General features: G+C 36.5%; 2 protein-coding genes across 3 annotated transcripts in view; one reads left to right on the top strand and one right to left on the bottom strand.

The window, feature by feature from the left end:
• The window catches only part of LOC106134581 (exocyst complex component 7), a 19,637-nt gene extending 5,071 nt beyond the window's left edge, over window positions 1–14,566 (top strand). Inside the window, exons 7-16 of the mRNA XM_013334672.2 lie at window positions 159–259; window positions 1,820–2,007; window positions 5,449–5,616; window positions 6,245–6,383; window positions 6,897–6,992; window positions 7,484–7,590; window positions 7,895–8,001; window positions 8,876–8,969; window positions 9,284–9,478; window positions 9,883–14,566. Of these exons, the coding sequence (XP_013190126.2) occupies window positions 159–259; window positions 1,820–2,007; window positions 5,449–5,616; window positions 6,245–6,383; window positions 6,897–6,992; window positions 7,484–7,590; window positions 7,895–8,001; window positions 8,876–8,969; window positions 9,284–9,478; window positions 9,883–9,924 (1,237 nt within the window). The 3' untranslated portion in view covers window positions 9,925–14,566. The remainder of the gene's footprint in view (window positions 1–158; window positions 260–1,819; window positions 2,008–5,448; window positions 5,617–6,244; window positions 6,384–6,896; window positions 6,993–7,483; window positions 7,591–7,894; window positions 8,002–8,875; window positions 8,970–9,283; window positions 9,479–9,882) is intronic.
• On the bottom strand, window positions 10,139–24,604 carry LOC106134580 (uncharacterized). Of its 2 annotated transcripts, XM_013334669.2 has the most exons (16): window positions 24,444–24,604; window positions 23,829–24,000; window positions 23,360–23,542; window positions 22,767–23,015; window positions 22,413–22,533; window positions 21,418–21,588; window positions 20,328–20,442; window positions 19,816–19,991; window positions 19,261–19,416; window positions 18,625–18,734; window positions 17,855–17,990; window positions 17,261–17,427; window positions 16,008–16,165; window positions 15,221–15,326; window positions 13,666–13,692; window positions 10,139–10,226 (listed from the first exon to the last, which is right to left on the bottom strand). In XM_013334669.2, the coding sequence occupies exons 1-16, from the start codon at window positions 24,467–24,469 to the stop codon at window positions 10,191–10,193; spliced, it is 2,109 nt and encodes a 702-aa protein (XP_013190123.1). In that variant the 5' UTR covers window positions 24,470–24,604; the 3' UTR covers window positions 10,139–10,190. The 2 variants fall into 2 exon arrangements, with proteins under 2 accessions (XP_013190123.1, XP_013190124.1); XM_013334670.2 differs by lacking the exon at window positions 13,666–13,692 and having other exon boundaries at window positions 10,147–10,226.
• Between the last annotated feature and the right edge of the window lie 132 nt (window positions 24,605–24,736).

Below are 24,736 nucleotides of genomic sequence, written 5' to 3'. Positions count from 1 at the left end.
ATTTGTCCGGTAGGTATATAAGTATATTTATCTTTTCAAATCCTATATTAACTTAAATCCTAACTCCCATACCAACTGATTATTATAACTTATTTTATAGTGAGTTTGTATATATTGTTTGTAATCTCTTTTTACGTTTCATCTACTGAATGTTGCAGTTTAGAAAAACGCGCCAACAAGATAATGCTGAAGGCCTCGCAGACATTGGAGCAATCCACTGGTTTAGCTATTGGACCTCGTCGGTCTGTCAGCGAATTATGTAAGTCACACTATTATAACGTTCATACATACATAGAATCACGTCTATATCCTTTGCGGGGTAGACAGAGCCAACAGTACATATTGCAAAGACTGATAGGCCACGTTCAGCTGTTTGACTTAATGATAGAATTGAGATTCAAATAACCATTACATGACATGAGATGAGATGTTGCTACTAACTACTAGACCATTTTTCATAATATTTGCCACCGAGACAGACATAACCTTCAGAAGTAACGTGTTTTTATTTTAGGCGAAGGGCTAGCAACCTGTCACTATTTAAATCTCAATTCTATTATTAAGCCAAACAGCTGAACTTGGCATGTCAGTCTTAACAAAACTGTTGCATATGTCTACCCCGCGAGGTGTATAGACGTGACTATAAGTATGTATATGTATTTCGTATAACGAGTAATCAAGAGAGAGAAACAATCATTCCTCTGAAGAGATTTTATCTTAATATATCTAGTCACCTTTTGGGAATCAACGAAAAGCCTTATAGTAGACTAGCTGTGCCTGCGACTTCGTCCGCGTGGAATAGCATCATTGAAGCCCTCAAGGACGAATAATTTTTCCCGTTTTTTCACATTTTCCATTATTTCTTTACTCCTTATAGTTGCAGCGTGATATTATATAGCCTAAATCCTACCTCGATAAATGGTCTATTCGACGCAAAAAGAATTAATTTCAATTCGAATTCAGTTCCTGAGATTATCGCGTTCAAACAAACAAACAAACTCTACAGCTTTATCCACATCCACACTAATAATAAAGAGGAAAGATTTGTATTTTTGTATGTTTGTGTGGAATAAACTCAAAAACTACTGGTCCGATTTTGATAAAATTTGGCACAGATATAGAATAGACCTTCAAAAGTGACATAGGCATAAATTTGTTTAGAAATAAATTAGTTTTTAGGTAGATTATTCAAAATATGTCCACCTGTGCGAAGCCGGCGCGGGCCGCTAGTCATAGATATTAGTATAGATATATATATAACTCTTTATTGCACCATAAGAGTAAAACATACAAAACAGACAGAGATGGTACAAAGGCGGACTTATCGCTGATGCAATCTCTTGCAGTCAACCTTCAATCAATAGAATCGCTACATACGTCATGACTGTTTGTACGGTGACGATATGATAATTTATATTTTCATCACCAGACAACCGTGCGGTTCCCGGCACCAATACAAAAAAGAATAGGACCACTCCATCTCTTTCCCGTGGATGTCGTAAAAGGCGACTAAGGGATAGGCTTACAAACTTGGGATTCTTTTTAAGGCGATGGGCTAGCAACCTGTCCACTATTTGAATCTCAATTCTATCATTAAGCCAAATAGATGAACGTGGCCATTCAGTCTTTACAAGACTGTTGTTGGCTCTGTCTACCCCGCAAGGGATATAGACGTGACCATATGTATGTATTTTTCTTTTAACGTTTTTAAATATCCTTTAGATGAGTACACTTAACAGTTAAATTTATGCAGTTGAATTAAAAGTCACCCTGTATATATAGATCCGTTTGTATATGACCATTTCGATTTCATCACCAGACAGCGATGAAGGCGAAGCATTGGAAGAATGCGAAGCGGAACTCGCCGGCACCCTGGCGGCCGCCCTGTGCCGCCTGGCGAGACACGAGCAGAGACAGCTGTTGGGGTTGGTGCCGCTGCAGCGGTTACCAGCTGTCATATCTCACGTGATGAAGGACTGCTTTCAAATATTGGCCGCTGATGTGGAGGTGAATAAATAATAAAACATAGATACATATAATCACGTCTATATCCCTTGCGAAAGGGAAAGGTCGGAGTGGGAAGACCTAGACGTACGTATCTTGATCAAATTAAGGACGTCCTGGTAAAGGGTCAGGTCAAAAGTACCCGAAACCGCCGAGCTTGCCTGATGAGAGTTATGAAGGTGGATGAAGCGAAGGATGTATGCAGAGATCGTGGCAAGTGGAAAAAGGTAGTCTCTGCCTACCCCTCCGGGAAAGAGGCGTGATTTTATGATTTATGATTATATCCCTTGCGGGATAGACAGAGCCAACAGTATTAAAAATACTGATGAGCCACGTTCAGCTGTTTGGCTTTAAGATAGAATTGAGATTCAAATAGTGACAGGCCAAGTTTACAAGCCAACCCCTTAGTCGCCTTTTACGACATCCATGGATTCCATCCAGAGACAGCTGTTGGGGTTGGTGCCGTTGCAGCGGTTACCAGCTGTCATATCGCACGTGATGAAGGACTGCTTTCAAATACTGGCCGCTGATGTGGAGGTAAATAAAAAAAAAATATCTTTGACATATCACTAACAAACAACATCATGGCAACCGTTGCTATGGCGTATACCAAGAAGGTTGCCTTCAAAACAAACGTACATAGATACATATAATCACATGTATATCCCTTGCGGGGTAGACAGAGCCAAGAGTCTTGTAAAGACTGATAGGCCACGTTCGGCTATTTGGCTTTTAGATAGAATTGAGATTCAAATAGTGACGGGTTGCTAGACCATCGCCTAAAAGAAGAATGCCGAGTTTACAAGCCTACCCCTTAGTCGCCTTTTACGACATCCATGGATTCCATCCAGAGACAGCTGTTGGGGTTGGTGCCGCTGCAACGGTTACCAGCTGTCATATCGCACGGATTGCTTTCAAATATTAGCCGCTGATGTGGAGGTGAATAAATAATAAAACATAGATACATATAATCACGTCTATATCCCTTGCGAAAGGGAAAGGTCGGAGTGGGAAGACCTAGACGTACGTATCTTGATCAAATTAAGGACGTCCTGGTAAAGGGTCAGGTCAAAAGTACCCGAAACCGCCGAGCTTGCCTGATGAGAGTTATGAAGGTGGATGAAGCGAAGGATGTATGCAGAGATCGTGGCAAGTGGAAAAAGGTAGTCTCTGCCTACCCCTCCGGGAAAGAGGCGTGATTTTATGATTTATGATTATATCCCTTGCGGGATAGACAGAGCCAAAAGTATTAAAAATACTGATGAGGTCACGTTCAGCTGTTTGGCTTAATGATAGAATTGAGATTCAAATAGTGACAGGCCAAGTTTACAAGCCAACCCCTTAGTCGCCTTTTACGACATCCATGGATTCCATCCAGAGACAGCTGTTGGGGTTGGTGCCGTTGCAGCGGTTACCAGCTGTCATATCGCACGTGTTGAAGGATTGCTTTCAAATACTTGCCGCTGATGTGGAGGTAAATAAATAATAAAACTGTAGGAAGTATAGTTATTAAAGTTATTTATAAAGAAGATAAAAGGTGAAAAGAGGAGAAAATAATCCGTTTAAAATGTCTATTTTATTCAACGTATATCTTAAGAACCTTTGATATATAATAAAAATTATCTTTGACATATCACTAACAAACAACATCATGGCAACCGTTGCTATGGCGTATACCAAGAAGGTTGCCTTCAAAACAAACGTACATAGATACATATAATCACATGTATATCCCTTGCGGGGTAGACAGAGCCAACAGTATTAAAAATACTGATGAGCCACGTTCAGCTATTTGGCTTAATGATAAAATTGAGATTCAAATAGTGACAGGCCAAGTTTACAAGCCAACCCCTTAGTCGCCTTTTACGACATCCATGGATTCCATCCAGAGACAGCTGTTGGGGTTGGTACCATTGCAGCGGTTACCAGCTGTCATATCGCACGTGATGAAGGACTGCTTTCAAATATTGGCCGCTGATGTGGAGGTAGGTAAATAAATAATAAAACATAGATACATATAATCACGTCTATGTCCCGTGCGGGGTAGACAGAGCCAACAGTATTAAAAATACTGATGAGCCACGTTCAGCTATTTGGCTTAATGATAAAATTGAGATTCAAATAGTGACAGGCCAAGTTTACATGCCAACCCCTTAGTCACCTTTTACGACATCCATGGATTCCATCCAGAGACAGCTGTTGGGGTTGGTACCGTTGCAGCGGTTACCAGCTGTCATATCGCACGTGATGAAGGACTGCTTTCAAATACTGGCCGCTGATGTGGAGGTGAATAAGATAAGTATATACATGTAGCCACGTCTGTATATCTTGTGGAATAGACAGAGCCATGTTCAGCTGTATGAATAAATGATGGAATTGAGATTTAAATAGTGACAGGTTGCTAGACCATCGCTTAAGTGCATGATGAATCCCAAGTTTATAAGCGATTCCATTAGTTGCCTTTTACGACATCCATGCGAAACATATGGAGTGGTTAATAGAGTATCATAAAGTCAAACAACAGTTGAACGTGGCCTATCAGTCTTTTCAGGACTGTTGGCCCTGTCTACCCCGTAAAGGATACATACGTGATTATATGTATGTATGTATCAATGTTGATATGTTCCTCTAACAATATTGATATGTTCGTCAATGAATGAAAAAATGAAAATTTAAGAGATCTATATTTGTAAATTGACGTCCGATGAAAATGCTGCAGTGTAATTTGTTCCGTCTTTTCTTCACATGCGCTGCGGAAGCAGTAGTAGTTATAATTAGATTTAAGTGATGTGACGTCAATAAGTGATACTTTATTGTATCCAATTTTGAAAATAAACCTATTCTATTTTATCATAAAGCCAAAAAACAGATGATTGTGGCCTATCAATCATTTCAGGACTGTTAGCTCTGTCTACCCCGCAAAGGATACAGACGTGATTATATGTAAATATGTATCAATGTTGATGTGTTCCTGTATCAATGTTGATTTGCTCCTCTATCAATATTAAAATAAAAAATAAAAATAAAAAGGAACTTTATTTTTTCTCCACAACAATACAATTGGTGTCTTAACTATACCATAACTAATATACATAAGTCTGTTGTGGAGAACTGGTGCCTGAACTAGGTATCCGAAGGAACCTGTCATACAGGACACCAGGCCTCCCCTCAGAGAGAGTACATGAATATTATGAATAAGTACACACTGATACTAAAAATCTAAATTAAATTTACCTTTTAGTAGATAACATAACCTAGGTTGTAGAGAAAATTTATATATTGGTGGTGCCTAAAATATCCTCAAATTACTTATTAGGAGTTAGTAAAATAGGAGTGTAATAATAGATAATAGACATGTTCCTGTATCAATGTTGATGTGTTACTCTATTGACATGTTCCTGTATCAATGTTGATATGTCTTCAATGAATGTTCCCACGTGGCAGCGCGCGTGCGTGAAGGCGCGGCGCGGCGCGGCGCGGGGCGGCGCGGGCGCGGCGCCGTGCTGGGCGCTGCTGGCGCGGCTGGCGCGGCTGCAGCCCGACCTGGAGCGCGCGCTGGCGCCCGCCTCGCCGCAGCCCTACGCCGCCATCATCGCCGCGTGTCAGACCAACGTGAGTTTGTTTTTTCTTTTTTTTTTTTTTTTTGGTTGATGTGGTAACTGTTTACCGCAGTTTCCATTATCCATTGTAAATAAATAATAAATATATACGGGACATATGTCACCAGCCAGTATTGATTATTTCGAGATCAATTAATAAATGAATATATAGGTACGGGACATATTGCACAGGTTGAGTTAGCCTCGATGTAAGTTTGAGACTTGTGTTACGAGATACTAACTCAACGATACTACATATATTTAATAATATGTACATATTATTTGTTAATTCTTTTTATTTATTTTTTTAACCTGAACCATAAAAAAAAAATATTGAATAACCTTTCTTAACTAGTTGTTGAGGTAGTCCTTTGATATTGTCTTCCTTTTTCTCATGTTTGAAAATTGATTGGACGAAACAATAACAAGTTTGGTGTCAATCAAAAGTTTTATTTTGTCCAAACGTAATGATTTGGCCAGGTCCCACTGTGAGCACGCATTATAAAAAAGACTATCTTTTTCATTAAACGTATAGTCAAGACACACCTGTCTTCACAATGAACAGATGAAAAAATTTAGTCTTTTGAGATTAAAGTGAAATTTACAATATGTAACTTCATTCTTTCTAATTATACTCCCAGTGCCTTCGTTCCCTAGAAGAATTTATCGAGGGTATCCGTAACGACAGCGCGGCGGTGTCGGTGGACGGCACCGTGCACCAGCTGGCGGTGGCTGCGCTTGCGCACTGCCAAGCTATCACTCTGCACGTGCACACTATAGGTAACATAATTATCTATATTATTTACTAGTTTTGTTCTGTAGCGGGAGGAGATGATTCGGGCAAGATCTTCCGCCAGGCGCATACAATTATATATGTTCAGGATTGAACACACAAATAAATGATGGACTTGCTTTATAACGATTAAATTAAATCGACTAAAATTACAAGATTTGGGAAATACATGTACGCGTGTCCAGTAAGGTGGGGCGGCCCGACCAGCTGACTGCCCCTCCCCTTCGTCTCTCCTTCACCCGGCGGCTAAAGCGCTATAATGCGCGAATAATATATATATAACGCGTGAAGAGGTAACAAACAAATAAACTTACTTTTGCATTTATAACATTAGTTGCGAAACAAATCAATTAATATCAGGCCTGTTTCGTACGCTACGTTGGATTTCGATTCGTGATTTACACATTGGTCCTTCGAGCCGGATGTTTTCCCCAATTGTTATTATCTTTTTTATTATTTTTCGAATGTCAGTAAATTGTATGATTATATTATAATTGCAGGTCCGGCCCTGGCGACAGAGCCGGCGTATTCCCGCGCTGTGTCGCAGCTAACGCACAACAATGATCGAGATGCGGCGTTACTCGCCATTTATATGCGTTAGTATTTTTCTTCTTCTACCTGGCTATAGTCCTGGTTGCATCCTCACCGCTTTGGAGAGGAGCCCGGGGTAAGCTCTTGACTTGGTGAGTCAGGTTTTTCACGAAACGACTCCCATCTGACCTCCGTCAGAGCGTTCCGTTATTACGTTGAACCTTACATTGTGAGTTGGGTAATTTACGATTCAATTCAAAGCTTTATTGACTAAAATAAGCGCAAAGGCTTATTCGTGATTCATTTCAAGAAGTCTAATTAGATATTTACAGGATTTAACCCCATCCAACCTTTGGTTGGCTGGAAGAGATTGTTTAGCGATAAGTCCGTCTTTGCTCAACATATTCATAAATGTATGTTTCAACTACATTATGGTTATTTTTTATAATTTGTATTGTATTATAATTAGTACTACATACCTACATGCGTCAAAAGGCGAACTTATCCAATTCCTTCTTGATTTTGTGAAATTAAAAAGTGGGTTTTTACATTTTAGGTAAGGTGCTGGCTCAACTGAACTTCGCGCTTCGCACCAAAAGCGAGCAGTATCCCGACGCGCTTAAAGCTATATTTTTGCTCAACAACACACTGTATTTACTGCAGGTATTGAAAACAAAAGCTATTACAATTCCAAATTTTCGAAATCAGTTGTCAAGAACTGATAACATACATACATATAATCACGTCTATATCCCAGATGTGATAATATATTATACTACGCGTTTTCTATCATGTTTTAATGCGAAATAAATTTGAAATGGAATCAGAATTCAAATACAAATTCAAAATTTTTATTCATTATTATAGGATGCTACATATCGCTTAATAATTGTCAAAACGTTTGGTTTCACAACATTGGTTGACGTCAAATAAATAAATTGAAACAATATTATTTTATTATGACCAGGGTCTCCAGCGTAGCGGTCTATTAGACGTGTTGATGTTGGCCGAGCCCGAATGCGAGACAACATACAGGAACATGATACAGGAGCACAAGAACGCTTATCTCCAAAGGTGAGTGTAGTGATTCCCTTACCCACCTTATCTTATATATATATATTATAGGCTTATCGACTCTCAGACACACACGCTCACTGTACCTTACATCATGAATATACATACATATGGTCACGTCTGTATACCTTGCGGGGTAGACAGAGCCAACAGTAATCAAAAGTTATTATGTTTGGGGAATTAAAACGAAAATAAGTAGGAATGTATGAAAATTTGTTTACATACATACATACATACATACAATCTCGAAAAGTCTGAAAGGCCACGTTCAGCTGTATGGCTTCATGATGGAATTGAGATTCAAATAGTGACGGGCTGCTAACCCATCGCCTACAAGAGGAATCCAAAGATTATAAGCATATCCCTTGGTCGCCTTTTACGACATCCAAGGAAAAGATATGGAGTGGTTCTATTCTAAAGTGCCGAAAATCACTCGGCATGAGGAAAATTTGTGTAGGTATCTAAAGGAAAGTTGGAAACATTTATTATTTTTAAATTATGTGTAAATTAGTAATATCTTTATTGTGCAAACGAAAGAACACATAAATACAGTTAATTTGTAAGACAAAATATTATATGACTGTGAATAACCGTGCCGTGTGGTTCCCGGCACCAATACAAAAAAGAATAGGACCACTCCGTCTCTTTCCCATGGATATCGTAAAAGGCGACTAAGGGATAGGCTTACAAACTTGGGATTCTTTTTTAAGGCGTTGGATTAGCAACCTATCACTATTTGAATCTCAATTCTATCATTAAGCCAAATAACTGAACGTGGCCATTCAGTCTTTTCAAGTCTGTTGGCTCTGTCTATCCCGCAAGGGATATAGACGTGACGATATGTATGTATGAATTATATTCTAAATATTTTCAGTTGGAACAAGCTGATCGCTCATACTGTACTGGACGAGCCGCTACAGGGCAAATTGAAAGACAAGGACAGACATATCCTAAAGGAAAAGTTTGCTGTGAGTATGTTTTGAATGAATAATGTCTGTTTGTTTGTTTGTTGCACAGAAATTTTGCACAGTTACAACTAATTTTTTATGTATACTTTACGTAGAAACAGGCTGTAGAGCGTTGTTGGTCGAATGGTTAATGTACCCGAATGAAAAGTGTGATGCACGGGTTCAAATTCTACCGTAGCCGTGTTTCAATGATCTTTCTAAGTTATGTTCTTACATTAGTTTGATCTCTAACCTGGTAAAGGTTATATAAGTAAAGTCGCGGGTGGGAGCTAGTTCAATATAACCATATTGATTAACCAAAATGTTTGTCACAGTCTTTCAACCGGGAATGGGAGGAGACGACTAAAGTGCAACGCGGTTACAGCGTGCCCGATCCGGAACTGAGAGAGGCTTTGAAAAGGGACAATAAACAGGCGATACTGCCTCCCTACACCGCCTTCTACGAACAATACGCCTCGCTGCCATTCTCTAAGAATCCGGATAAATATGTCAAATATAGTCCCGTTCAGGTTTGTACACGTTTACATACGCATATATATATTTATATATATTATAATAACATACGCATTTATATTTATTTATACTTATATATAAAAAGTTTTATGTATATACATATATAGATAAAACTCTTTATTGCACCATAAGAGTAAAACATACAAAACAGCACAAAACAGATAGAGATGGTATATTAATGGATGGAAGATTAATAATTAGTTTATTTCAAAATTTTACCCATGAAAATTTTTTATGTCAATATTTTTTTGCAAGAACCGTCAACCGTACTATGTCAAGTTCCCTTGCACAGAAATCTATGGCGTGTGAATAAAGGCTAGTTTGCATTGAATTTGGGTAACTTGATATATGTACATTGTACTCACAGAAATACTGAATTTAGTGCATGACTTTTTTGCAGATCGCTACGCAATTGGATGGTTACTTCGACGAGGCCGCTTAGTAGTTAATATACTACTATTCATCGATATAAACATAACGGTGAAAAGTGTGATTAAATAAACAAAGTGGCGGGTAGTGGACCCGCTACTTTGTTTGACAAAAAATATATTTGGCCTCTGGTCTGAAACAATTTTAATTCAAAATTACATTAAAATCAGTTCAGCGGTTTACCAGTGAAAACGGATATGAAAATATATGGCAATGAAAACAAAGGATAATATTTATAAATATTTATTACTGCAACAAAAATCATATTCATATAGCAAATTAGTTCTTGTTCTTCTTCTTTCGTTTCTTCGGCCACTGAAAAGGAAATAGATTTTAACAATATCAAATAGTTACACTTTTACAGATCCATCTGATGCGCTTAGAGGCATTACAGTATTTGCAATATGTTTAATAAACAGTATTGAAATTTACTAAGCTTCTTTCTTGCAAAAAGTTTTGCCAGCACACCATTAGAGATACAAAAAATCTAATCGTACTATGGAATCTATTTGATAAAAACAGTATCAATCGGTAAAATCACACAATAGCGCCAATCAGTGGAACTACAACGCGATCAATACATACCGCGTTGCATGTCCTACTTCTAATGAGTCCATATAAATTAACTAATGGCGCTACACAGTTTAATGTACTCGTAATAAGGTCGTCATATGAGTTTGCATTCGTTTGATTTGGCGGTAGGTAAGTTGCCGAGATAGGTGGGTAGTACTGTACGTTTGTATGAAACGCGTGCGCACGGTTAACTTTAGCTATTGCATTCTTTGCGGGTATGGTGTCTTCATGCGACGCAAAATATGCAGTCATCCGAAATCATACCCGCAAAAGGAAATCGTTAAATCAATAGGAATGAAAACTATCGTCAAAATATTTTTTTATTTCAATTTGTAATATCCTTTAGCCCTTTGGCAAGCATTTTTTATGTCAAATTACAATAAGATCGCGGAATAGTGTTTTTCTAGATATCCATAGGTTATTTTGATCTGTGATAAGATTTCTGTATCTATGTAAGAAAATGTATAAAGAGTAAATAAATAAGAGTATAACTATTGTCCTGGTATACATACTATTTAATCCTGGTAAAATATAAATATAATGGTCCTTTTATAAATAAAAATGATATTGATTGATGTCTAATTTAAACTGTAATTAAGCTGTAAGCACATCAGATAGGTCTGTTCTTTGATATGACTAGACTTCATTGCTATTACTACTTTCGCAGAGCTTTATAAAAAAAAATGTATGACAGGTTTTTATAATGCACGTTGCTTTCCATTGCTGACGTTTTGGCACCGATACAGTGGCCGTGGTAATGACATGACGGTAGTTGGAGACAAATAAAATTTCAATGTAGGAAATGAGAACAAATGGAAAATTCCACCACATCAAGGGTATAAGAAGTGATGTTGTGTCGACGGCCCTTGAAACGGGACGGAAACGTCTACAGTAGAAAGGTATACCTGTGTTAATAATATCTACTTCATAAATACTACAAAGCTGTGGTCGGAGTTTATAATTCTAAATTGCAGGAAGCCATTTAACTTCTTAAAACATAGAACATTAACTATGTGTATAAATATATATCACGTATTTTTACGTATGTTGTTTTTACATAAAACACCATCATAAAACCCTGACCATAACTTATAGGCAGTCTAGTATAAGTTTGCACAAAATGGCGACCGTCTATATTATGAAGAACCAGAAAAATAGCTGGGCCACTCTTTTTATAACCTCTATATGTTAACGGAAATGTATGTAATCCGTCGTTGTATACAATTCCTAGAATTGTATGTAATTCCTAAAATAGCCCGGAAATGTGTGAAATAAATTATATTAGTCACATTTCCTAGGAAATCTATACATTTCCTAAATAGCAATCGGAAATGTAAATCCCTTGGTGGTACGCGGGGGTAGGCGAGGGGCATCATTCAGAATGTTAACAAACGCTAAGAACACCGCTTATATCGAAGATGAACGTTACAAAGAGTTAATAGAAGAAGTTTCCACGGCAAAAACTACAGCTAGATATACGGCAGCATAAAAAAGGGCATCGTTGTTAAGCCTATCATATCGTCAGAGTTTAACTCTTAAGCAATTATTATTTCTTTAAAAAAAAAACTAACTTAACCTAACCTAAAAATATTATTCTCATTTAAACAAGGTGTTTCATTACAGAAAGCCTTCTTTTTATACATTTCCTAATACGATATAGGAATTATATACAATTCCTAGGAAATGTATACATCTCCTACGATATGTATGTATTAAATAATTTTTAAAACAATATTTTATACATTTCATAAATAGCTTCGGAAGTGTATACTTTTCCTAGGAGTTGTATGCAATTCCTAGATTTTATACATTTCCGTTAACATATAATATATCTTGCAAACTTATATTAAACAATAAATGTGACATTCGCCATGAATTATCTTTCGTAAGAGATATTGCAAAGATAAATATAGATTCTACAAAGTCGTTCCAAATTAGGTACACATTTAATAAATAGTGGTGGATTCTGAACCAGATTATTTTAGCAAATATTTTGAAGTACTGAGAAAAATTATCGTTCGAAAGTCAAATAATATTAAAAGCCGTAAACTAATTAAATTCAAATTCATTTTCAGTGTAATTACTATATAAACTAGTTCAGAACCCTTGGCTAAATTTTCCATTAATTGTATACTTAATTTGTATGAGCATTTCATTTAGATTTCTATATACAGTACAGTTAAAAACTATATCACAATAAATAAAGGTAATGCACTAATCGTACTGTATTCTTATCTAATGTAATAAAATGTAAAAACAATCGGTTCAATAGTTTTTGATATATACACTCACGATTAAGATAAAGAAAACGTATACTCATCTAAAATTAAAAATTATGCGTACAGTTTAGTGATATAAGTGTAGCATAAGTAAATAACGTATTTATTGTAGTGTATGTAATGAAATTATTATTATTAGATATAAATTTCCGTAATATAAATTTATTTTATCCAAAATCTCTCATGCCTTTTACTAAAGATTTCCATCGATCATTTATTTTTAAAACTTTTCTTCATTTTCGCCTTATCGTGAATGTAACATTTTTTAATAAAAAAAAGAACACGAAACTGCCTACGTCCAGGATCATAGAAAAAATACCCCACCGCCATTAAAAAAAAAAAAAAAACAATTTGAACCGAATAAAAAGGTTTCTTTTTTCCATAAAATGTGGAACACATTCGACAGTGTTCAACATGCGATGGAAGTAACTTACTTACATACATACGTAATGACAAGTTATTTTAAAATTTTTAGAAAAGTGAAATAAATATACGTAATTGTTTGCACAAGATTAAATTGCGCAAAACTTAGAATTCACACACACACAGACAAAAAAAAAATATAAATGTTTGGAACAAAAATTTGTTGGATTTCGTAATGTTGTAATTTAACCACGGAAAGACGGAATTTGGAATTATAATAATAATTAATTACAAAAAGAAAATTTGAAAAATGGACTCTGACGACCTTTATCGTTTCACCTTTTTCTAACTAGTGTAAATAAAAAGTACAGTGTTAAAGTGGAATTATTTCACTTTTCCATCATTATTCACCTTTCAATAAAGCAAATTCTACGGAACATCACTGGACTCCAAATTAAAATGTTACCAATGGTTCTCGATTCGAATCGAATTCGATTCGAACTAATGCCTGTAAAACGTGGCTATCCCCACGGCCGTACCTTTCTTTCTCTGGACGCCTCTCGATCCTAGTTGAACAAAGATACACCACACTGCTACGTGAGATATGGTCGAAAACTATTGGTAATGTCAAGTTTCTCAAGTTCGTGACGCCAGGGTCAAGGGTTCGAACCCGACCGAAAATTGGATATAAACATCAACGTTTAATGTTGTACAAAATATATACAAAATGTAGCTTTGTCCACGGTTGAACCGCAAAATCGATTCAGAAGTTTTTGGGTTACACATTTTTAAATTGTTATGTTTAATATTTTTAACTCAATGCTTTACCCGTGGTTTTTACCGCTTGTAGTGCAATCGGTTCAGTAATTTCTAAGATTTAAATTTTACAAAAAAATAAATAAAACAAACACAGACAGCTATCAGCAACATTTTTGTCAAACGTTTCCTTTTAAAATCAAAGTAGAACACGAACTTGACTTTTTTGTATAATGGTAAAATTGTAAATTATTTAAGAGTTTAAATGCCTGGCCTACATACATACTTGAACCATCAAGCAGTTAAAAATTAAATTTTCTTTATCATGTTCAAACAAGTCTTTGTAGTGTTTGGCAAGTTGCTTCACAGTTCACATTTTCAATTTTTTTTTTAATTTTGCTGCGAACGCTATATCATACTCACGTCACTAAAAGAGTCTGAAACTTTTCCCATATGGTCGTTTGACCTACGAAAGTTGCAACAACATAATTTTCGACATCGGGAGATTGGGCGATAGGATTTTCAAATTCGAACGACAGAAAAGTATCCGTCAATTTTGTGGACGAAATTGAAATGAATGTGAATGAAGTTTTTAAGATGAAAGTCCTGTCGGTTGAACGTTCGATGTTTAAAAATTATGTCGTTGAACTGAACTAAGGTTAAACGACCGTCGGAGAATAATTTCAGACTCCTGGGAAAAAAGTTGGTATTATTAAAATTGCAATTAAAATATATATACCTAATTAATCAAATCTTGTTATTTACACAATCAAAAAAGATTACATACATACATAATATCACGTCATTGTCTAATACTAAAACAAAGATCGCTTCACGAACTTCAATCGAGTGAAATTTTGTGAGTGAAGGGGGTGAAGATTTGTATTAATTTTATCACATTTCAAACGAGTATCACTAACAGTTGGAGGAATGACCATAAACTGGCAAGTTGATGCAAACGACTTAAAGCAAAAAAAAAAACATAATTACGTCTTCCTTTGCGAATAGACGAAATTCGAAGAGATTAAAAATACATACATAATCACGTCTTAATTCATAACGGGGTAGACAGAGCACACAGTCTCGAAAAGAAGAAAGGCCACGTTCAGCTGTATGGCTTAATGATGGTATTGAGTTGATCAAATAGTGACAGGTTGCTAGCCCTAAATCACCCAAAAAGAAGAATCTCAAGTGTATTAGCTACATCATTCCACTTGCCACGATTCCTGCATACTTCTTTCGCTTCATCAACATTCATAACTCTTTTCGTTGCGATAAACCTGTAATCGTACGTAGTTGGCGCTAAATGCGCGCAGTCGATAATAATATAAGTCTCACCCGTATGGCTTGCGGTGGTGTCTTCTGCCTGGTGACTGGTCTCTTGGGCTCCTTGGCCAGTTGGGTCTCGTGAGGGGTGAAGGCGAGAGGCAGGATCTTGCGATATCTTACGACAAAAAGATATAATAGCGTCACAATATTTCTATATGTCAAATTTTATTGTTGGTTCTACTTGTCATTTGTCACAGTCGCTATTTTAGTCTGTTTGTCTGTATGCTTAAATCTTTAAAATTACGCAACGGAATTTGATGCGGTTTTTTGTAACAGGTAGAGTGATTCAAGAGGAAGGTTTTTATGTATAATAACATCTATGAAATAATGGAGAAATACTGTTATTATCAGTATATTGATTTTTTCCGAATTTTGCACCCGTGCGAAGCCGGGGCGGGTCGCTAGTAGATCTTAAACCTTATAATACCAACTGAGCTTTCAAGATTGGACCTTACTTCTTTGGATGTCGATTCAATTTCCCTTTTATGTGAGATTAATTTTAGCCCATTAATACCATTGCACTTTTATATAAAATCTAGCTGTCCCGGCAAACCTTGTTTTACCATATAAATAATTTTTAAGTAATTTCTAGTTAAAAAAAAAATGTTGAGCGTGGACAACCCTTATCACTAAGGGGTATGAAAAATAGATGTTGGCCGATTCACAGACCTACTCAATATGCGACACAAAATTTCATGAGAATCGGTTAAGCCGTTTCGAAGGAGTAGATACGGGAACGAACATTGTGACACGAGAATTTAATATATTTAATTTAATATATACTTTTACGACTCACTTGTGATAAGGTAGCAATACTGGGGCTAAAACTGGCGGAGTCTTGATACATTTCGCTTCGTCGTTGTCCGCGAGTTGGTTACAGTTGAAGTCCAACGTCAACTGAGCAGTTTCGGGAGTCGAAGGCGCGTATAGAAGCGCGTTTGTGCCGTGTGAAGCCTTGAAAACAATAGTTATTAACATATTTTTTTTTAAAACGCAAAATTGGTAACACTAAATAAAATCATGAATTTAATTACAACACAGTGACTAGCCGCTTTTTTATTACTAAATTATTTAGTTCCTTTATTGTTTGCCGTATGACTGTAAGAGATCCTTTCATGGGACAAGTCCGCCATTGCAAGTGGTCTATTTATTTTATTATTATGTACTATTTCTTGTAACACTGTAAATTTCTGTGCAATAAAGCTATTACAAATAAACAAACAATAGATAATAAATAAAATCTGCCCTTTTTTAATGGCCATTTGAATTTTACTTTAGAATTATTTAGAACGAGATAGAAAATATCCAAAGGGTGTGCAAAGTAATTTTATCATTCAGAATTTTTTGCTCAGCAGAGCACTGTTTATATTAATATTACACATAAACGGTTAAGGTGCCCAGCTAAAAAATAGGTTCATACCCAACCTCGGCCATGTACCAATGACATTTTGAGTTATATGTACATTAGTTTGAGTGCTAACCGATACTCCTACGGTGAGGGAAAACATCTTGAGGCAAATCTGCACATTCAGTGTAACCATGATTCCTATAAAGGTTCCCTGCAAAGGTTGCAAAGGTCAAACGGTAGTCGCTTCGTGTAAAAACCTGAATCACCCAATCCAGGTCATAACATATAACATATGCGGGTATATATCCGTGCGGGTTAGACAGAGCCCACAGACTTGAAAAGACTGAATGGCCACGTTCAGCTATTTGGCTAAATGATAGAATCCAGGTCAAACAGTCCATCAGTCACACCCCGGGCTCCTACCCAGAGATGTGGGGATGTACAAGAAGAAAGTTCAAAATTCAAAAAAATTCAAAATTTTTATTCATTATTATAGGATACTATTATATCGCTTAATAATTGTCGTATGGTTTAACAACATTGGTTGACGTCAAATAAATTACTTAAAAACTAAGTTTAGATACTGCCGCTTCCAAGGCGTCAGTGCAGAAGAAGCGGTAACATGAACAATGAGGCATGTTCAAGTTTCTCTGCCGCTGACTGTACAAATATGGCTTAAAAATATTCTATTCTATTCTTACGTCATGTCGCAACACGTAATGCCCCGGCACGAGCCCCTCCAACTGGTTCAGAGTGCTGTGTATCCTGTTGCACACTAGACCGGTCGCGGTTTTGTTCCTCCTGTGGAACTCCTCGGGGAACACGTTCTCTATGGTCACTATGTCGCCCGCTATGCTGTCTATGCGCACTGGGAAATGAAATAATAAATTTTGTATGAAAAAAAAGAAAAGAGGACACACTCCAATTGATATCCTCCTTTTTTGAAGTAGGCATTATTTTTTTTAATAAATTTATTTTTTAGGCGGTAAAATTTACAAATATATATATTTTTTAGTTATATTACATTCATACGTTTAATCACGTCTATATTGCTTGCGGGATAGACTGAGTCAACAGTCTCGAAAAGACTGGAAGGCCACGTTCAGTTGTATGGCTTCATGACGGAATTCAGATACAAATAGTGACAGGTTGCCAGTCTATCGCCAAAATTAATCGCAGGATTATTAGCCTTTCCCTTAGTCGCCTTTTACGACATCCATATGATCAATCAAATCAACCATCCAAAGATATGTAGTGGTTCTATTCCAAAAAAAAAAAAAACTTATACGACCTACCGTTCAAAAGAGACGCGTTTCTTCTCAGTATTAAAGAGAGCGCTAAACTAGCTATGCGCCCGGGCGACTGCTGACATCCCGCCAATTCCAACTGGTATTCTGGTATTGGTTCTAGTACTAGTTCACCGGTTTGACCCTGAAATATTCAAAATTTTTTATTCATTAAATTGTAGGACACTTCATATCGCTTAATAATTGTCAAATCTTTTGGTTTCACAACATTGGTTGACTTCAACTTTACTGCCGCTTCCAAGGCGTCAGTGCAGAAGAAGCGGTAACAAACTGCACTGCAGCATTTTCTTCAACAACGTCAACTTCACATAACAATTTAATTCCCGATATAAATAAACAAATAAATATATAACGGGACAAATTAAACAGATTGAATTAGACTCTGAGTAAGATCGAGACTTGTGTTATGAGATACTAAACGAACGATACTTCATTTTATACTAATAAATACTTAGTGGTTACTTGGTACTTAGGGGTTCCTCTTGTAGGCGATGGACTGCAACCTGTTACTATTTGAATCTCAATTCCATCATAAAGCCATACAGCTGAACGTGGCCTTTCAGTTTTTTCAAGACTGTTGGCTCCGTCTAATCCGCAAGGTATATAGACTTGACTATATGTAAGTATGTAAGCATACAAACATACAGACAGACGCGGGAAGAGACTTAGCTTTATACATACATACATAAAATCACGCCTCTTTCTCTTTAACTTTATATAATATATTTTTTTTTACTATGAAGTTATAAAATACTTACGCGTATTTTGTGTGAGCAATGCACAATAATAGCCTGCTCGTCGTTTATTGTCTTATTTCTAACTACCCACTTCTTGTAAGAGCGCGGTGGAGGCATTTCAAATTCAGTATCTGAAAATAGTTAACCATTTAACTATGGATAAAAGTTATCAAATACAGATGAGATAGTTTAAAAACTTCCGCTATGCAGAATAGCAATTTTATAACATTTAGTTCACTGACTCAGCAAAAATATATCAAACAGAATAGAATAGATTTTTTTTTTAAATTGGATACAAGGTATCACTTTTTGACGTCACATCACTTAAGACGCTTTCACATCACTTAAATCGAATTATAACTACTATCTCTTCCAAAGCGCATGTGGAGAAGAAGCGGCGTAACAAACTACACTGCAGCATTTTCATAGGACGTCAATTTACAAATATAGATCTCTTAAATCTAAATCGTGGACGAATGCACATTGTCTACATTAAAAAACATGAATGAATGTAGAACTAATTATGTCAATAAGAATATTACGTCAAATAAAATAATGATAAAGATAAAATAAAATATGTACACACTGTACAAATTATGCCAGACATTAAAACGAAAGAAACGACAGAAACATCAAAACGAACTATGCTAAATTTACCTTTACAAGTGCAATTATAGATTCCAAATTCATCTGTAGTCTTGTCCCTGTGAATATTGTCTTTTTCTGGTTCAGATGTGTAACTTAAATCCAAATTGTCCGGCTGTATGTCTGTTTGTTCCATTTCTGATGATGCAATATTTTCTTGATCATTGCCTGAAACAAAATTATATTGAATAGCTTTAAAAAGTACCCTTTGTTCTTCTCATCAGTTTTGACGTGAAATACAGTCAAACAATTACACTTTCACATTCATAAGTATGGATCAACTTTAATCTCAAAGCGCAAGTTCAGTTTAATGAGTTGGCTTAATGATAATCATGTGTTTAGTTCCTTCTAAATGTTTTTTATCCAAGCTTTAGATAAAGAGACAAGCATTGTATACTTGTAACGAATAAACTCCAAAACTACTGAACCGATTTTGATGAAATTTGGTACACAGATAGAATAGACCTTAAGCTTTAACGAATAACATAGAGTAGGCCATTTTATTCTGAAAAAGCTCCGCGCAAAAGCTCGTTCTTTTATAAACTTGTAAGTAAAATGGTGACTTACCGGCAATATCGATAAACAAGTGATCTTCATCCTCATCACTACTGATCGACATTTTGTTGCTATTCGATCTGGTTCTTACAGAAGTTCTGTCTGCTTTCTCTTTTTTATTTGCAGATTTTTTGCTTTTCTTAGCTTGTTTTTGCCGTTTCTCTTCCAACTTCAATCGTTCCGTAGGACTTGACATGAGAACATAGTTGAAAATTGTAGTTAAAACCAAGGTAAAGACATGTTACAGATTTTTTCACATTTTACACGTCAATATCCCTTGCGGGGCAGACAGAGCCAACAGTTTTGAAAAACTGAAAGGCAACATTCAGCTGTTTGGCTTAATAATGAAATTGAGATTCAAATAGTAACAAGTTACTAACCCATCACCTAAATGAAGAATCTCAAATTTATATGCCTATCCCTTATTCGCCTTTTACGACATTCATGGGGAAAAAGATGGAGTAATCCTATTCTTCTTTATATTTGTGCCGGGAACCACACGGCCGTGCTGTATTACAACTTACGGTATAAGCGAGAACTCCAGGAGATGCTTGAATGCCTTATACGTCCGCACCATGGCCGGCTCGCGATGTACTGAGAATTCACTTCCGAGTACTACCACATTGTTTTTATCACCATCTGTATAAGAAGATTACATACATACATATGGTCACGTCTATATCCCTTGCGGGGTAGACAGAGCCAAAAGTATTGAAAAGACTGAATGGCCACATTCAGCTATTTGGCTTAACGATAGAATTGAGATTCAACTAGTGACAGGTTGCTAGCCCATCGCCTAAAATAGAATCCCAAGTTTGTAAGCCTATCCCTTAGTCGCCTTTTACGACATCCACGGGAAAGAGATGGAGTGGTCCTATTCTTTCTTGTATTGGTGCCGGGAACCACACGGCCACACGGCAAGATTACATTGAAATCAATAAATAAGTATATATATGTACATAGGGACAAATTACACAGACTTAGATTAGTCTCGAAGTAAGTTGTTTAACGAGATACAAACTTTTTGTGTTATTAATCACTAGCTGTGCCCGCAACTTCGTCCGCGTGGAATAGTTATTTTGGGCATCATTGAAGAAATAATGGAAAATTTTTTGTTCATTTTCCATTATTTCTTTGCTCCTTATAGTTGCAGTGTGATGTTATGTAGCCTAAAGCCTTCCTCGATAAATGGTCTATTCGACGCAAAATGAATTTTTCAATTCGAACCAGTAGGTAGTTCCTGAGATTAGCGCGTTCAAACAAACAAACTCTTCAGCTTTATACTATTAGTAAAGATGATATTTACTCAGATACAAGTCAACAGTATGCGTACATACAAACCTTCTTTTCAACAGAGTTTTATTAATCACTAATTGAACCTTAATTTTATCATAAAGCTGCATACAGCCGAACGTGGCCTTTCAGTCTTTTCAAGACTGTCGGCTATGTCTACCCCCCAAGGGATATAGACGTTACTATTTGTATGCATGTAGTAAGATACTACAAAGACAGTACAGGACAGGACAAGACAAGAAATGACAAGACAAGACAAGACATGACAAGACAAGACATGACAGGACAAGACATGACAAGATAATATTTAGTAAGTCTTACCGGCGCTAATAGCTTCACATACAGAAACAGGCACCATCCAAGCTCTATCAAGCTCCATCAAACATTTCAGTGCGCCCTCGCTGGCCACAAATTTAGCACCGGATTCTAACGCAAATTGGGACAGTTCCCTGTGGACTTCGGTCAGCGGTAGAGTTGACACTGATTGCTCACCTGGAATCATTCAATAATTTGTTTATAAAATCTTTGTTGCTGAGTTGTAATGGGCAACTAATAAACAAAATATAGTGTGACTTCGCGCCGCTGCAGTCTACCCTGCGTATACAATTATTCATACATACATACATATACTCACGTCTATATCCCTTACGGGGTAGACAGAGCCACTAGTCCCGAAAGACTGAATGGCCACGTTCAGCTGCTCGGCTTGATGATGGAATTGAGATCCAAATAGTGACAGGTTCCTAGCCCATCGCCTAAGAGAGGAATCCCAATTTTATAAGCCTATCCCTTAGTCGCCTTTTACGACATCCATGGGAAAGAGATGGAGTGGTCCTATTATTTTTTGTATTGGTGCCGGGAACCACACGGCACAACAATTATTCCAACTTTATAAATAGCCGTGTGATTCCCGGCATAGACTTATAAACTTGGGATTCCTCTCTTAGGCGATGGGCTAGGAACCTGTCACTATTTGAATAATAAATACCATTGTTGGGCCATACCAGTTGTATGGCCTTTCAGTCTTTTCAAGACTGTTGGCTCTGTCTACCCCGCAAAGGATGTCGACGCGATTATTTGTATGTATGTTATAAATAGCAGATGACATCTTCCTCAATGGTTTTATATCAATTAAAAGCCTAAAAGAAACCTAAGTTTTATTAGCCCTTTCCTTGGATTGGCTTTTACAATCTGCACCTGAAGAAGCAACCTGTGTACCACACACATTATGTTTTTTCACTACTGCATGGAAATAAGTAAGCTTTTACGCGATCTTATACCAAGTGCAGGATATTAAACATCATATAGGTACATACTTGGAAGAATGAACCGCGAGGGATGTTTGTTGCAAGGCTCCGGCACTGGACTAGGTCTTATTATGGAACACTTCTGTGTTAAAAGCGGGTAATCAATTTGTGGCAAATCTGTGCTGTGCACCTGAAAAAGAGGAAAACAAAATATGGTAAACATGATGTAGTCTCTTCTACTAAATGATGGTACATTGGAATAAGTTTTTGTGTTCCCAATCTATATGAGGAGAGAGAGTAGTCAGAGAGAGGAAAGAAAAATTTCCAGAAACCTTCCTGGAAACAGTATGAATTTGCCACTCGAGTTTATTTATTCTTGGTATGGCCTGCTTGTTCTAAATCTACATCAAAGTGAATACTTACTTTCTTCAATTCTTTCTGGTAAATCATTTCGCACAAATTATTTGCATCCTCCAAAGGTATTTGCGCAGCCATTTTGTATGTTTTAGGAAAAGACTGCATTTCATTGGCTTTCATTTTGAATTCCGCTTCGTACACGGTCTCAACGGTCGGTTTGGGACGCAATCCTCTTGAGCAGTGGGCGTTTGTCCACAGAGTTCTTGCCCATTCTTTGTATTCCTCTTGTTCTTGGGCATATTTCACTTTTAATTCCTGTAATACATACATGTACCTACATACAGTCATATCTATATACCTTGCAGGCCAACAGTCTTGAAAAGACTGAGAGGCCATGTTCATTTGTATAGCGTCATGATGGAATTAAGATTACCTATATCTTATAATTCTTGTAATCATTGAGAATTACTAAAGTATCCCTGCATTACTTCATTTAAATGCTGATTAAAGCAAATTATTTTTATACTCTTAGCTATACTATGGAACTACGACAGAGTCCACTGATGTCAAATTATAATGGCCTCAAAAAAATAAAATTAAATAGAAAAAGCTAGTATAGAATAAAGGTTGATGATCAAAACCTTTTATTAGAAACAAACCTCAAAAACCCTGTGGTCTTGTTTCGTTGGTCTGGGCACAAACTCTTTGTCCAAAATTGTTGGGTTCTCAGAACATAGCACTTTGAGACACTGGTATTGTTGATGTGCCGTCAAAGCTGAAAGTTTGGGGTATGGCGGCACCGGTCTGAGTCCTGGCACGAATATACGGAACTGATGTTCTTGCTAAAAACGAAAGAGTTGTTAGATATTTATAAATTGAAAAATATATATTAAGTAGTTGAAAAGATAGATTATACTAGACCAAGAAAATGGCGAACCAATCTTTGGAATTGGTTCTGTAAATTTAGTAAATTAAACCAATTATAAACAAACAAATATTCCCTCTTTTACATTAAGACAGTAAATATTTTGTAATGAATTATTTGATCAATTCATCAAGGAATTGAATTATAGTTTTTTTATTCATAAAATTTACAGTTGCTCTTAAACCTACAATGACTAAAACTACCTGAGTATTTCTCTTAAAAATCTGATCCCAGTCAAACACAGTCTTTGGTCTCTCATCCTCAGAGTCACTAGACAGTGTAGGGTCACGGAACTTATTCCGTAGTATCCTCTCTGTCACAGAATTGTCCAAATCCTCTTCTGTGATAAAACATCGGTCAGGCAAGGATGAACACCTTCAATCATAGAATAGAAAACTTACTATTAGCTTTATAAAGACCTTAATCACATACATACATATAGTCATGTCTATATCCCTTGCAGGGTAGACAGAGCCAACAGTCTATAATAATAGAATTGAGATTTAAATAGTGACAGGCTGCCAGCCCATCGCCTTAAAAAAAAATTCCAAGGTTATAAGCCTATTGCTTAGTGGCCTTCTACGACATCCATGGGAAAGAAAGAAAAGATGCAGTGGTCCTATTCCTTTTTTCTGTATTGGTGCCGCGAACAACACGGCACCTTTTATTCAACAGGTTATAGGTGATACAGAAACAAATGTTTGATTTGGGTTGGATTAACGATAACACGTTTTAGGCTAAGCAGATATGTGACAGAAAACATAAAAGCAGGTGATAAATACAATAAAGAAAACATACAATATCGTTGCGAAACTTACCAATCGTATTGTTTGATATGCTCCATCTTGTAACGAAATTTGGTTACTTTTAAGATTTTCTCATTATTTCTACTCGAAATAACAGCATAAGACTAGCAAAACAAATACGCTTTTCTTTTCAAGTTTTAACATAAATTTCCCACTTCCCATTCCCTTACCTCTAGTTATAATACTTTGTTTGACAAAAGATTTGACATTGACATTGATTGAATGAAAGTAACAATTTTTTTCTTTTCTTAGGCGAATAAAGTAGGTATTCCATCTTGCTGTTTTTCCTCTTGGTATCAATATCG

Source organism: Amyelois transitella, chromosome 6 (assembly GCF_032362555.1).
Source record: "Amyelois transitella isolate CPQ chromosome 6, ilAmyTran1.1, whole genome shotgun sequence".
NCBI lineage: Eukaryota > Metazoa > Arthropoda > Insecta > Lepidoptera > Pyralidae > Amyelois > Amyelois transitella.
This window is presented reverse-complemented; position numbering and strand designations above follow the sequence as displayed.